Here is a 15,865-nt window from a genome sequence, read left to right as displayed (position 1 = left end):
ATGGAATTAGGTTTTCCAGTGGGTGTGAGATTTCATCCTACTGACCAGGAGCTGGTGGGTCACTTCCTCCACAACAGAGCTGTTATGGGTGACCAGTTCCAGACCAAATTCGTCTCCGATTGTCCTGATTTTTATGGACAAAACGAGCCTTGGGTTATTTGGGACTTGTATGGTGGGAATAAATCTAGAAATGTAGAGGCTCTCTATTTCTTCACACATCGCAGCAAGTTGAATCCCACCGCTGAGTGCTTTGATCAGAAGGTGGGTTCCGGAACTTGGAGGGAGCAGCACTCGGAAGATGTTGTTGCCAAGGATGACAGTGTTATGGGAATCAGTCGACATTTTCGGTATGAGGGTGGATGTGATTCTCATCAGAATGGGGCTTGGTTGATGCAAGAATACCAGATCGTGACTACTACTCACAACAATGATGCTACTGATCAAGAACTTGTACTCTGCACCTTGAGGAAGAACCCTGAAAAACTACCACTACCAACAACAACAGCTACTGCGAAGAATGGTAATCATGTAGAGGATTATTGTTCAAGGTCATCAACCTAGCTAGAAACCCGAGGAGCAGAGAGACTTGTGATCAGCAACAAGCTGGCAGCAGCACTCTTGTTGATCAAGATCATCATCAGCCAATCGATTATGGTGGAAGAGAGTAATAATCACAGGTTAAAACTCTGAAGAATTTGTTTCTTGTTTTCCCTTTGGGCCCTTTGGGTCCCCATCTATCCAAAAAAAAAAAAAACTCTGAAGAATTTGCTCTGCTGTGTAAAGGAAATTTGTAAACTTCTATGAATGAGATTCATGAGAGTTTGATTGTAGAATAAGTCAAGAGAAGAGAATATCGTGGACTCAATTAGCACATTGTATGAAATTTTTGACCATCATTATCATTTATCAGTCATACTCGGTTAACATTGAGTGTACAATTGTTTCTTTCGTGAATAACAGGAAATCCTGTGTATTGAGAGAAGTGGCTATGAGATTGAATGTAGAGTAGGCAAAATTGCAATCGTTTTTTTATCGAAGTTTACGATGGTGTGCTCCCAGGCTGGCCTGGCGTTTAAAAAGCTTGAATCCCCCTGCCAAATATAAACCTGTGATATAGGTATTCCAATCAAATTGTCTTGCTTCCTGCATCAGTAAAAGAAACTTAGTTTACATACCCATCCCAAAAACAAAATGGAGATTAGAGTTTGACAGTACACATCCCAGTGAAAACACTCGATAAGACTTATATTTGATTTTCTCAGCAATGAGCTTTCAAAATCTTTGGCCTGAATGCAGAAAGATTTCAGGCTGAAAACTAAACCGTCAAAAAGAAAAGGCCTTTGTGGGACACACATAGATGAAATTAAATTTTCACATTAGCACATTGATTCATTGATGAGTTGTTGATAGCTAAGAACTATGTTAATATTCAGAGATATTAACCCGGTGGATCCTAACCAGAAGCACACAGCAGCCTATCTAGCCCCAATGTAGACGAAGCTTATCTTCGTCAGAAAAATTGCACCTTACTGTGGACTATCTTCAGAGACCAAACTTCCACAACTGAAAGTGGCTAAAATATGATATGCCAACCAATTTTACATTTTCCAATATAAAGTGCTTAGGGAAATTAGTTTTTTTTTTTTAACAAAAAGAAAAAAGAAACATAAAGGTTAAAATAATATAACAACATGTTCAAAAAAAAAAAAGAAAAAAAAAAAAAAAGAAGGTGCCCTACTTATCTACTTCTTCAGTCCAGCAGTCCAACTATTGGTTGGTTCCAAATTATACTCTCATATTTCATTTCCTAATTGACTAATAATTTTTTTTTTTCTTTAACTAAATCTGATTGAAACTGTCAGAAGAAAAGAGCTTAAATCATACCGATATATCAAGTTCTGCCAAACTGGATTTTAATGAACTCTGCAAAGTGAGCAGTGTCAGTCATGTGGAAAAACACTTGAAGTGTGAAGCTCTTCAGCCCTCTCCTCATCTCTAGCAGTCAAGTTAATTAGAGATCAACTGTCTAATAGTTTCCAGTAAAATCCCTCTGTTTGACCCTGTACGATTGCATACCTGGAAAACAAGAAGCACATTCAAAACAAATAGAACTACGAAAGTGAGAAATTTCTATGCAAGAGGGTTGATGGGTGAGGTGTACTAGTAACACCTCGCAGTAGCTTCTGGCATTGATGTTTAGATCTGTGAAATCTGATATAACTGTTGAGCTTTCACTTATTCCATTGGAAGCATTTGAGTTACTTGAATATTCAAGTACAAGTCAAATAACTTTGAAAAATAAACAGAAGTGAGTTGATAACTCACTTCTTCCTAGTCGAGGGACAGATCCTTCTACTTAGTTGTCTAGAGGTATATGGATATTATAGAGAAACAACGAACAAAGATTTTTTGGGATTCTTTTATAAAATCAATGAAAAATTATAGTCAGAACACAATTGGCAATCTTTATATAAAACTTATGTTGGCAAGGTTCACTCTCATCAATCATCACCATTGTCACTCATACGGCCATCTACTATTGAGAATGAAGGGTTTTGCTTTAGGGTTTTTCTTTTAAGTAATTAATAGGCATGCTCTCTTTCCACTAATTGAAATGGCATAAAATGAATGTAGACAAGTTGTTGCCAAATATGATTAAAGATTGAATACATAATCTCCCATCAAGTTCAAGCTTCCTGAATGCTAAACTCAGGCCTGGCAGCCGCAACCAATCATATAAAAATTTAACCCAATGATCATGTGCAATATCAGAGACTATATTACCAATTATTTGCATTAATTTTAAACTGCAAGCATGAAAAGGAAGGCATCCATAATCCTCCTCACATTAAAGCATTATGTAGGCATGAATGCATAACCATCAAGCATATGTTTTTGCAAAAATCTAGACAGAAACAATTTAAAGCTCGAATAATAAACATATATATAATGCTAGATTATCTTTATTGAGGTTGCAACTGATTTCTTGACATTTACCTTCGCTGCCAGTTCCAAACAACCACATGGCACAGTTGTTAATTCCCAACGGTCGAACCCAAACAGCCAACCGAGTAATTCGATGATTATCCGAATCAAAATCTGGCCTCCACTTCTGCAACGGATAGGGGGGGAATGGCCTATCCATAATTGGTGCTGGGAAAAGCTTGATTCTCAGTAAGAATATCATATTGAGGTCCTTCAAGCTTTGAAATTAGAAGCTGGAGGTCACTTTCAAGGTACATGCTTTGAACTCCCACAACCACTGCCATTAAACGCAATTAATTAATTAATTTTGTAAGATGCTAGATCTCAAATAGAACTACGTACCAAAAAGTCTTTCTGGTGCCACTTAACAAAACGTGTCAAATATAACTAAACCCACATATGAAGCGAAGATTCATAAATGTTCTTCCAAAGATTGTACTGGGTAGGCACTGATTCCAACATATTAAAATGCTTGGAACTAGGTGCTTACAAAAGTTCAAGGGCTAGATTCTAGATAACTCGCATCATAATTCATATATAGTAACAAGAATTGGAACTAATACTAACCTTTTAGTCAGTGTTCAGTTACTGTCATAGGATTGAGGAATATTGCTTATAGAAGTCCCAGCAGTTTCAAATTTTCATCTGTGTCAAACATGAAAGATTCTAAACTGTAGGTTCATCAATGAAAATCCAGATCTACATAACCCAAAGACATCAGAGAAGAAGGGAAAAAAATAGAGGGAGTCGCTCAACCAGTGAAGTGTTCCACCATGAACCGACCAATTGATTTCCCACCAATAAAGAAAAATGCTTAGCCGATGAAGTTTCTACCAGTAGTCATCACAAGAACACTTCCCTTCTTTAAAATGATGAAAACAATTTGAATCCCTCAATATAATATGACGAAGATAAACCCGTGATATATATTTCATTGCAGTATGACAATCTCCACAAACCCGGAGATTCTTAAAAACTCGAATTGGTGCCCCTGGTGGTGTGGTGAGAAGGCCAAAAGCAATGGCCAACTTCTCGCTGTGATATGCTAGGCCAAGCTCCTTCCCCTCTTTATCCATGTCATGTAGTGCAAAATTCATATCTGGCATGTATCCAGCTTCCTTGATAAACATCATGATCTCATCAATTTTTGAATATATTTCAGTTGTCCATGAATGGCTTCTGTCTTCAGACATAAAGGTATGAACTTGGCCGTTCATCTCAATCCAACTACATCCAGGCTCCTTAAGAATTCCCTTTGATTTCATCAGTCTTCTGATTCTTGCCGCATCTTCCCATCTACCAGCTGCAGAATACATGTTAGATAACTGAACATAAGGCACAGCATTCATAGGCTCCAATATAAATAGGTTCTCCGCAGCCCTCTCTCCCAGCTCTATTTTCCCATGTACTCTACATGCAGCAAGTAGTGCCTTCCATACAGTTCCATCAGGTTCTACAGCCATTTGATTAACTAATGCCTCAGCCTCGTTAAGCCTCCCTGAGCGCCCCAAGAGGTCAATCATACATGCATAGTGCTCAGGACCTGGTTTTATTCCATAAACCCTATTCATCGATTCAAAGTAGTACTGACCTTTTTCTAGAAGACCAGCATGGCTACAAGCAAATAACAAGCCAATAAAAGTAATGAAGTCTGGTTGGGTGCCAGTTGCAAGCATTTGATCGTAGAATTTTAGAGACTCCTTTCCTCTACCATTCTGGGCATAACCAACTATCAAAGCTGTCCAAGTAATCACATTTTGAACTTGCATAGAATCAAAAACTCTATTAGCCTCTTCTAGACACCCACACTTTGCATACATCGTCACAAAGGAATTATCTACTGATAATGATGCTTGAAGGCCAGACTTGATGAAATTTGCATGAATTTGTTGGCCAAACTCCAAAAGTGTCAGTTCTGCACAGGCACTCAAAATGCTGGCAATGACAAATTGGTCAGGACAGATCCCTGCATCCCTCATCTCGCAGAATAATTTAAGTGCTTTTTCATGAGTGCCATTCTGTGCATAGCCTGTTACCAGGGAGGTCCAAGAGATAACATCTTTGTCTGGAATATGCCTAAACATCTCAAGTGCAGATTCTATATTTCCCTGTTTAGCATACATATCAACCAGAGCATTGGCTACAAGTTGATAAACCTCAAATCCAGTCTTAACTATCAGACAATGAACCGCCATTGCATTTTTAACGTCCTTCAGTGCAGCAAATGAGTTCAGAACTGATGGATATGTATAATCATCAATCTTCATTTCTCTTGAACGCATTTCTCTAAACAACGATAAAGCTTCTCGTATAAACCCCTGCCTTACACATCCAACAATCATCGAGTTCCAAGAAACAACATCGTCAACCTCCATGCTTCTTAGTGCCTTCTTTGCACTGATATGATCTCCGCATTTCACGTACATGTCAACCAATGCACTTTGAACAAACACATTAGGCCCAAAACCACTCTGAATAATGCATCCATGCACCTGAGCCCCAAAACCAAGGGCTAAAACCGACGCAGCAGCAGTCAATACGCTAGGGAATGTGAACTGATTGGATTCAACCCCTTGTGCTCGCATGTCTCGAAAACACTTCATTGCCTTCAAGCCATCCCCATTCTGAGAGTACCCGGTAAGCATGACAGTCCACACGACATGATTTCTCCTATCCCGCAAACTCTCAAATACACATTCGGCTTCAAAAACGCGCTTGCACTTTGCATACATGTCAACCAAACCAGTAACTACATCAACATTGCTATCAAACTGGGTTTTCACCATATATCCATGCACCATTTCACCTCTTTGGATCAAACCCAATGCAGCACACAACCTCAGTACGCTGCCCAATGTGTACTGGCTCGGCCTTTCTCCCTCGAGCTGCATTTGCCAAAACAATTCGAAAGCTTCGCTTTGACACCCATTTCGACAGTACCCAGATATGAGTGAGGACCAAGTGATGGCAGTCTTACTTGGGGTGGCATCAAAGACTTGTTTAGCTTCGGTTAGTCTTCCTGAATTGGCATAAGCAGCTATCATAGTATTCCAAGTGAACTCGTCTCTGCTCGGCATTTCATCGAACACTTGGCGGGCATCATCGACTCGACCAGAAACAGACAACTGTTTTAGAAGTAGGTTGGAGTCGAACTTGGACTGGGTTGCGTCCACAATGCTATGGATGAAATGGGTCGAGACTCTTTGCTCGAACTGATATGCTTTGTGGTGAAAAGTAAAAAACTTTGAGTGTAATTTGTTCATAATCATAACCCGTGGTAACTTCTCGATGCCTCTCTATATTTGCTGGAGTGCTTCACCACCTTTGCTTATCACATCAGACTCGGGCTTGGAATAAGAAGCGTCATTGTAAAGGGTAGTAGAGACAACAGAGCATTCAAGCTGTTCTTTCTTCTTTTTTCTTAAGAGATCCTTTATTCCTTTTGACTGTGACTACTGACTATACTGCCTTAATGGTTTTGCTGCCAATTTTTCCGGCTGCGAAAATTTTCATATAAAAGGCCAAGAGAGGACAGGATCTTCGGTTGAAGTGTTGAACTATCGATTGTGATTTGTGAGTCGAACGTGTCATTTTTCTTTAAATCTTTCTACCATATAAAATGATGACAATATCAGATATCCACAAACCAACCGGTATAACTTTCGGTAACGTAGTATTTGGTTGATCATTAATCCAACGATTCTCACAAATGTATTAAACTTAAACATTGAAGGTCACTGAAATCGGAGAAAGTGAGAGGTTGATGCCATCAAGACGAAGCAAACAAAATTGATCCCTGTGGTTGAAGACGGAGATATCATATATGGTCATTATCGAGGAGAGATTCTTAGGTATGGCAGACATGTCACATGGTGGTACGCCTAGCCAATCAGGGCCTATGCAAAGCGATGTTTTGAATATTTCATTTTAATTAAATGTGGATAGTTTCGGAATACAATTAAAAAACAAAGAAACATGATTGACTGAGCATATCAGCCACGTGGCACATCTGTTCTACCTAAGAATTTCTCATTATCAAGGACACACATCTTAGTTGTCCAACTAACAAATGTATGGTCATGTTGGTTTTGCATCCCACCACGTTCTAATTATTTAATTTATGACACATATACTAACTTGAAATGAGTATGCAATTAAAAGATATGTCCTGCCCACTCTACATGTTTGGAAGAACCAGAAAGTTGTTTTAATAAAAAAAAGTCGTGTTTGGAACAATTTGCACCCAAAGTTTTCTGTAACCCTTCCTCCCTTCTTGTCCGGCGGCCCTCCGAGTCGGCGTGGGCCTCTGGCCTCGTCTGGGAGCTGCTATTGGATGGCTGGTAGGCGCACAGTCAGAGGAGGGAGGTGGTAACTGTGACGGCGGTGGTAAGGTCGTGGCTAGGTTTCAGGCGAGAAGATGGCGTTGGGCTCATTGCAGCCTTCTACTTGGGCTTGGTGATTGTTGGGCCTGGGCTTTGGCCTTGGACCCATATTATGTTACTTTTATGTTTTATTGTTATTTTCTGTTAGGTACAAGTGGCTTTATGCCAGTAATAAGTCCCCGCTATTTTATGGCGGGGCGACGTGGGCGTTGTCCCGGTCTGCACACTCAGTGTGCCTTGTCTGCTCTAGGTAGGCGGCGAGTTCCTTGCTTCGTCAAATGGTCGCTACCTCCTAGTGGCAGGGTGAGACTCAGTGTCACTGGATATATTTTCCAGTGGCAACATGGTGGGAAAGCTGTGATTATGGAAATTATGCTATGCTGTATTCGAGTTGCAGATCGAGTTATCTTTCCGTTGTGTCACCGCTGCGAAGCAAATAGAGCCGTCTGGAGCGAGTTCTTTGCTAGTATGTGCATGTTTGAATACAAGTGTTTAGTCGAGTCTCATGATATTATTTCAGGATGTACTCTAAGTGCCTATTGTAATCAGGGGTTTAGGCTCAATGTCCCCCCCCTTGTATTCGACAGTTTCATTAATCAAGGCTTGAGGGCAGCCGCACCAGCCCTTTATTAAAAAAAAAAAAAAAAGAACCAGAAAGTTAGGAATGACTTCAATTTATCTATTTACTCAAAACTTAGAAATTAAAAAAAAAAATTAAGATTTGCTGACAAATAGTCCATCAAAAATGTTCTTATCAATTTGTTTACTTTTCTTTAATGTGTTCAGCGAGATTGATTGATTATCTATTTTGCAACACATTAGAAATAATTTGGTCGATTTTCATAAGCTCATAGAACTTGTCGTCATATCACATAAAAAATCATGTAATAAACTAACATTTTCACTCAATTTTTGATATCCATTTAGTTGATGCTAGTGAGATGTGAATTGGTGACATCTATAGTGTTAATTAGACCAAATAACCAATAGGTCAAGAATCACCGGCAAGTGTTTTAAAATTTTCCTGGGCTAGGTCTTGTCTAGGCGTTAAAAGGTGGTCTGTCGCTTCAATTAGTCTGGAAGCGCCAAGGTATGTCGGGTTTAAAAAAAATGTTTAATATATATATATATATTGGTTCATATACATCTCATTTAGGAGCGAGATGGTAGACCAAGATTCGGAAATATTGGACATCGATCGAGAGTTTGAGACCCATCAAAATCAGCCGTCTCGATCCATGTTTTTGTTAGCAGAACGCTACTCAAGCTTTCTATGGTTATTGTGGCTTTCCGATAACGAGTGAACCACTTCGTAGTCCAATGCCACAATATAGTTGCAGCCCTACAGCACTAGCTAGTTACAGGTCTGGACTTGGATGACCAGGTGAGTCACATCAAGCACATTTGGCTTGAGGAATAACTGTTTTCGAATGCTGTAACGGTGTTCGAGTTCAATTGTTCTAGAATGGTTAGCACATCTCGGAATGGTGGTTTCCATTTTCATTAATAGGTTGTTATAGCATTCATCTAGATATACATAGACAGAAAAGAAATTCATCATCAATATTTGATAATGCAATCTTAGTATAGCCATGAAACCGGACCTGTGCTATTAGACGAGTAAATAACTTTTGAAATTAAAGATTGACCTCGCTAATTTCCATTAAAGAGTTTAATTTGGGCATTGCCAATTAAAAAAAATTAAAAAGAAAAAAAAAAGGAGTTTGATTTGGGGATTTAATAACTAAAATCACAAACTTGGTGAGGAAATAGGCATTCATTGATAGCAACACAAAGCCGACTACTACTGAATCAAAAGTCTGAAATCACACAAAACAACCACCATAGTTGAACAAAAACAACCCAAAACAACCAGAAAGTCTGAAATCACCTCCACCATTTTTGCGGAGCAGAAACATAACTACTGAATCAAAACAGAACTCCTTAATCGACTTCTTCAATCTTGGGACCAGCACCACTGCCACCAGTTGGAGGAACATCCTCGTCCATGCCACCACCCATACCCATGTCAGGAGCAGCGCCACCCTGATACATCTTTGCAATGATGGGATTGCAAATGCCTTCGAGCTCCTTCACCTTGTCATCATACTCTTCAGCCTCAGCAAGCTGATTGCCCTCTAGCCATTGAATAGCCTGCTCAATTGCATCTTCAATTTTCTTCTTGTCTGCTGCATCAAGCTTCGAAGCAATCTTCTCATCCTTAATGGTGTTCCTCATGTTATAAGCATAATTCTCCAGGGAATTTTTGGACTCCACCTTCTTCTTGAGCTCCTCATCTTCCGACTTGTACTTCTCCGCTTCCTGAACCATCTTCTCAATCTCCTCCTTGGACAATCTTCCCTTGTCATTAGTGATGGTAATCTTGTTCTTCTGGCCTGTAGTCTTGTCCTCAGCAGACACATTGAGAATGCCATTAGCATCAATGTCAAAGCAAACAGTGATCTGAGGTACTCCCCTTGGTGCAGGAGGAATGCCAGAGAGCTCAAACTTGCCAAGCAAATTGTTGTCACGGGTTCTCGCCCTCTCACCCTCAAAGACCTGAATCAAGACACCGGGTTGATTGTCCGAGTAGGTAGAGAAAACCTGCTCCTTCTTGGTTGGAATTGTTGTATTCCTGGGAATGAGCACAGTCATCACACCACCGGCAGTTTCCAAACCCAAGGACAGAGGAGTCACATCAAGAAGCAATAGGTCCTGCACCTTCTCATTGCCCTCTCCACTCAATATAGCAGCCTGTACAGCAGCACCATAAGCAACAGCTTCATCAGGGTTAATGCTTTTGCACAATTCCTTTCCATTGAAGAAGTCTTGCAACAATTGCTGGACTTTAGGAATCCTAGTAGATCCACCCACAAGGACAACATCATGGACACTGCTCTTGTCCATCTTTGCATCTCTCAAACACTTCTCAACTGGCTCCATACACTTCCTGAACAGATCCATGTTCAGCTCTTCGAATCTGGCACGGGTGATGGTTGAATAGAAGTCGATACCCTCAAACAGAGAGTCAATCTCGATGGTGGTCTGAGCAGTGGATGAGAGAGTCCTCTTTGCTCTCTCACAAGCTGTCCTCAACCTCCTTAGAGCTCTTGGGTTTCCGCTGATGTCTTTTTTGTTCTTCCTCTTGAACTCCTGAACAAAGTGATTCACCATCCTGTTATCAAAATCCTCACCACCCAAATGGGTATCTCCAGCAGTAGCCTTCACCTCAAAAATACCTTCTTCAATTGTAAGAAGAGAGACATCAAAGGTTCCCCCTCCAAGATCAAAAATCAAGACATTCTTCTCGCCAACACTGGTCGCCTTCTTGTCCAGACCATACGCAATGGCAGCAGCAGTAGGCTCATTGATAATACGGAGCACATTTAGGCCGGCAATGACCCCAGCATCCTTTGTAGCCTGTCTCTGAGAGTCATTGAAGTAAGCAGGTACGGTAACAACAGCATTCTTCACTGTTGTCCCAAGATAAGCCTCTGCAATCTCTCGCATCTTGATGAGAACCATAGACGAGATTTCTTCTGCAGCAAATTGTTTCTCCTCGCCTTTGTAAGTAACAATAATCATGGGCTTTTCACCAGGGCCGGCAACAACCTTGAAAGGCCATAGCTTCATGTCTGCCTGAACAGAGGAGTCACTAAATCTCCTACCAATTAACCGCTTTGCATCTGCAAATATAACAAATCCCATTTAGAATGCAATACATACAGAATCAAACAGAGTAATAACAATCAACAAACCCATAACAAACTGAACTCAATACACCAAAGAACTCAATACAAAATACCAAAATACAGCCCCAAAGGATTTTGAAAAACTAGAACAATTGTATAAATTCATATATCGAAAACCTTAATTCAACAAAGCTACAAATCATGAGAAGATAATCTTTTCAACGCAATCTTATAAAACCCTTGAACAATCTAAAGCAGTGAAAATTGGCAGAAAAATTCATTGAACTAGCCAAACAAACGCAGGTCCAGTAGCACTTAAAAACAGCACAATAAATCCAGGAGACTAATCTACTTTCTTTTCAATAATTGACCAATTGCATTGACTTAATAAGCCACAAACCATGAGAAAATAATCTCTTTAGTGCAATTTAAGCATCGCAGTAAATCTTGCACAGTAAAAATTGCTACAGAAATTAGCCAGACAAATACGATCCAAATACAACATATGAAACCCTAATAACCAATACACCAAGCAATTATACCAAAAAGCACAATGATTAAAGCACAAATCTGAAAAGAAAAAAACAAAAAAAAAGAAAAGGGATACGGAAATAAATCTTACCGAAAACGGTGTTGACAGGGTTCATGGCGACCTGGTTCTTGGCGGCATCGCCGATCAAACGCTCGGTATCAGTGAACGCAACGTAAGACGGCGTCGTTCGGTTGCCCTGATCGTTGGCGATGATCTCGACGCGGTCGTGCTGCCACACTCCGACGCAACTGTAGGTAGTTCCGAGATCGATTCCGATCGCCGGTCCCTCTCCCTTTCCGGCCATTGTAGCTCAAAGGAATTAAGAATCGCAGAGAAAAAAGTGAGAATCTAAAAGGGTTTGAATTTTGGATTGCTGAGATTTCGAGTTTTGAGGATTTGGGAGTGTTTATATAGAAAAAGAAAAGATCTTTTTGGAGGGAGGGTCTAGAACGTTCGGGTTTAATGTAGACCGTCAAATTTTGATAGACGGTGCGGATTCTATTTCCTTACTGGTTGTGGTTCTGTTTCCTTTGGTTCTTGGGCCGGGCAAAAACTTTGGGTTTGATTGCTCTTCCTCTTTGGGCTTCTTAGAACACTCTAGACTTTCCTAGATGGATTTTTTCTGTTTTTTCTTTTCTTTATATCCCTAGCTCTACCACATTCTACTCATCTCATGATGCTCATAAAAATTAAACCCGTAACATCTATGGTATTAGTTGTTCTGAATACCAACAGGTCACAATTTATCGACAAATTTATAGATGAGCTTTTGTTTGATACATTGCTGACATGAGGTATCATCCCATTCATATGGCATTGACATAAAATTTGATTTTTTAAAATTGACCGTACACTGGAAAATAGGGACTGCAAGTTTTAACCCTTTCGAGTATGTTCTTTTACTTTAATAGGTGAAAGTGTAACCTCATTAAAAGCCGCGCTCAATCTAACAAGATCACACCCTTACATTGAACTAATATAAAATAATTTTCTCATCTATTTTATTTTTCTGTTGAATCTTTCATCTTGCTAAGCAACAAGCAAGACATTTTAGAACTTTGTAGTAAGTTAGATTAGTTCTTGGTACTGAGGAAAAAAAAACATTTGGATTGCTCGCTTGCGATCGATATTTTCTAAACACCAAGTGTTAACTTTACATTTTGTCTTGTAGATGAATTTTTGTAATAAATAAAAGAAAACTTTTTAAAAAATATAGAAGTTGAATGCTTTAAATCAGCGACCAAAGGCTAGAGTCTACAAAGTTTACATAATACATCCGGCAAGAAAATCCGAACAACCTATCTAAAACATTAAGGATCTATGGGACACTCACAATTAAGCAAGCCTATACAAGAATGGAACCAACCTCGCCTCGTCACGGAAAGGAAATCATTCAACTAGTCCTAACTTGCCAATCACGCAATTGTGGTACAAGCTAGATACTAGAAACGTCAAAGAAGACCCATAGAAACTCTTTCAAACTCACATAGGCTCATTACCCAACTAGAATAAAACTAATAAATAACTAGCTCCTTCCCTTTCGAGTTGGAGCTCGTACCAGTAGCAGACACCTTCAACTTGTCCTTCTTAGAGGTTTTCTTCAGGACATCGGCCAAAAGAAGACGATGCAGTCTTCTTCTTCTCCCCATACGACAGTTTATTTTTACTGCTAACATGTTTGCCTCTTTTCTTCTTTCCACTACCAGAGCTAGCCTCTTCCTGCATTGTTGGGATCAAACCAAGGCATTCAGGTTCAAGGTTCAAGTTCCACTCACCAACAGCCAAGCTTAGCTTCAATTTCTTTGGGGAAACAGTCACCCCATTTTTTGCCCCGTTTCAGTGTTTGCCAGTAACTCCTTACGGCGTCATGGCCTTTTCTTGCAGCTCCTGGATCACTACCTGCTGGCGAGGTTTGCTCAGAAAAGAACTCAGAGGCAGTTCCGGCATCTGATTAGGAATGAGAGTCTGGAAGACTAGGGTTTGGCTGTTGACCAAAACCCTAGCCCTCATGCCCTTGCTACCGCCACCAGAAACTCCAGAACTCGAAGCTGTTGATCGAACCTGCATTTAATTGCATTCCTTCGGTGTGATCTATAGATGCTACAGACTGTGACCCTAGCACCGTCCGCGCCGCCTCATCATCATCCTCCTCTAATGCTAGCCCCGAACATGGCAGCCCAACGTGAGTCACCAGGCCATAGATGGAGCAGTTCCCAAAGAGCTTGTCATATTGAAATTTACACAGAAACTCCACTTCATCTTCCACCCAATAACACCGTTTAAAGGGTAGAGGTTTGTTCAAAGGGATCTCGACCTGGATTCTGAGCTTTCTAGCCTTCTTCCCAGTCTTATCAATTTCCTGAAGGTCTCCAAGAGTGTAACCAATCATGATTATCACCCATTCAGACCTAAAAGCAGGAGGAATTCCCTGAAGAGTGATCCAGTAGGAAATTGTGATCATAGGGACCTTTCCGACTGGCATCACCCTATTATAGCAAGCCAACGCCACGGGGGAGACCTTTCCGACTGGCATCACCCCATTATAGCAAGCTAGCGCCATGGGGGAGTGATTGTAACCCGATGGTGCACCTCTCCAGATTCGAACCTGGTCTGTTAGGTCCGACAAGGTGAACAAAAATTGTTGCCCCCCCCCCCCCCCACTGTAGAGAACCATTGATCCACCATGCATTGCGAAACATCCCCAGAAAATACCTAACCTTGTAGTCTCAGGTAGTAAGGAGTTTTCCCACCATGAAGACCTCCAACTGCCACAAGCCTTGTCCCTGTGTAGGTCGGAGATTGACCTGTTTCTTTCCCTCAGCGATAGCAAGAGATGAGGCTAGCCTAACAGCCATGGCATCAAGGGAACTCATGGTTGCATTAAAGAAGAATAGCAAAGAAAATTCTAACCCTAGTTGAGAGAAAGGGAGAGACGGCTTCTAACTAAGTTAAATTTAGTTTTTGTTTAGCTAGTCTGAGCTAAAAGTAGCTGTGATCCAGTAGGGTCTATTGGGTCCGGCAAGGTGAACAGAACTCGTTGGCCCCCCGCTTCCTCCACCTGTAGAGAACCATTGATCTGCCATGCATTGCGGAAAATCCCCAAAAAAGACCTAACCTTGTAGTCTTAGGTAGTAAGGAGTTTTCCCACCATAAAGACCTCCAACTACCACAAGCCTTGTCCCTGTGTAGGTCGGAGATCGACCTGTTTCTTTCCCTCAGTGATAGCAAGAGATGAGGCTAGCCTAGCAACCATGGCATCAACAAAACTCATGGTTGCGTTAAAGAAGAATAGCAAAGAAAACCCCTAACCCTAGTTGAGAGAAAGGAGAGACGGCTTCTAACTAAGTTAAATTTAGTTTTTGTTTAACTAGTCTGAGCTAAAAGAAAACAAGTTATTGTTTCTGCTAAAAGAAGGCAAAACAACATAATGAAAAAGAAAATAAAAATCTTGTAGAATTGTTTCTTTTCTTTTTTGTTGTTTTTTGTTTTTTTTTTTTCATTATGTCAGTTATTCTGGCTTTATATTTCTTGAAGGTGGATGTAAATATGAACTGAAAAGTAGAGTAGAGAACCAAATGTGAAGAAGAAGAGATGCCGATCTTGAAATTGACCATAATTGTCGATTTGTATCAATTTACACAATTTTCGTCAAATTAGAGATTTGTTGTCAAAAATCAATCCTCCATAATTTTGGATATTTTTTTCTCCATCAAATTAGAAAATTACCATCATTTTTTAATCATATTTTTTCTTTTTTTTCTTCTAAATTGTTCAAAAATATTATTTGATTTATTTTCTTAATTTTTAACTTTTTATATTGGTAGGGCACTTGAACAAACAGATAGACTGTACAAGTGTCAAATAACTCACGAGCAGAAATATAAATAGAACATGTTTGATTTGATGGGAGGATGCATATTGATAATTTATGCCAAATAAATAGTCAAATAAATGTTATTGATCTATCTTCAGAGGAGGCGCCTGGTTTCTTACCGGATGTTCTCTATCAAGATTCTTGTAATATGAGCGCTGGGGGTTCAACTATTACGCCCCCCCCCCCCCTCCTATGCGACGTATTGAAATGAATAATAATATGAGCGTAGGGATGAGCCTCCCAGCTTGACTGGGTTCCAAACTCCTTTTCAAAAAAAAAAAAAAAAAGTCAATTTTTGCAAATGTAAATTTAGAGTGCAAATTTTTTTTGAATAATGGTAATTCCATTGATAATAGCGCATGCCAATAAGGCCATTACATACTCACCCGCTGACACATAC

General features: G+C 40.1%; 3 protein-coding genes across 4 annotated transcripts; 1 reads left to right on the top strand and 2 right to left on the bottom strand.

Moving 5' to 3' along the window:
• On the top strand, window positions 1-561 carry LOC133744313 (NAC domain-containing protein 101-like). Its single transcript, XM_062172445.1, has one exon. The coding sequence runs from the start codon at window positions 1-3 to the stop codon at window positions 559-561; it is 561 nt and encodes a 186-aa protein (XP_062028429.1).
• A 448-nt stretch (window positions 562-1,009) lies between these two features.
• On the bottom strand, window positions 1,010-6,749 carry LOC133707445 (pentatricopeptide repeat-containing protein At2g03880, mitochondrial). Of its 2 annotated transcripts, XM_062133017.1 has the most exons (5): window positions 3,742-6,749; window positions 3,553-3,630; window positions 2,998-3,262; window positions 1,885-2,076; window positions 1,010-1,143 (listed from the first exon to the last, which is right to left on the bottom strand). In XM_062133017.1, the coding sequence occupies exon 1, from the start codon at window positions 6,252-6,254 to the stop codon at window positions 3,816-3,818; it is 2,439 nt and encodes an 812-aa protein (XP_061989001.1). In that variant the 5' UTR covers window positions 6,255-6,749; the 3' UTR covers window positions 1,010-1,143; window positions 1,885-2,076; window positions 2,998-3,262; window positions 3,553-3,630; window positions 3,742-3,815. The 2 variants fall into 2 exon arrangements, with proteins under 2 accessions (XP_061989001.1, XP_061989000.1); XM_062133016.1 differs by having other exon boundaries at window positions 3,553-6,749.
• A 2,376-nt stretch (window positions 6,750-9,125) lies between these two features.
• LOC133742391 (heat shock 70 kDa protein 4) lies at window positions 9,126-11,977 on the bottom strand. The gene is made up of 2 exons (XM_062170048.1): window positions 11,682-11,977; window positions 9,126-11,053 (listed from the first exon to the last, which is right to left on the bottom strand). The coding sequence occupies exons 1-2, from the start codon at window positions 11,893-11,895 to the stop codon at window positions 9,312-9,314; spliced, it is 1,956 nt and encodes a 651-aa protein (XP_062026032.1). The 5' UTR covers window positions 11,896-11,977; the 3' UTR covers window positions 9,126-9,311.
• Between the last annotated feature and the right edge of the window lie 3,888 nt (window positions 11,978-15,865).

This window comes from Rosa rugosa, chromosome 4 (assembly GCF_958449725.1).
Source record: "Rosa rugosa chromosome 4, drRosRugo1.1, whole genome shotgun sequence".
NCBI classification, from domain to species: domain Eukaryota; kingdom Viridiplantae; phylum Streptophyta; class Magnoliopsida; order Rosales; family Rosaceae; genus Rosa; species Rosa rugosa.
Note: the sequence above shows the minus strand (reverse complement) of the source record. Positions and strands in the feature narration are given on the sequence as shown.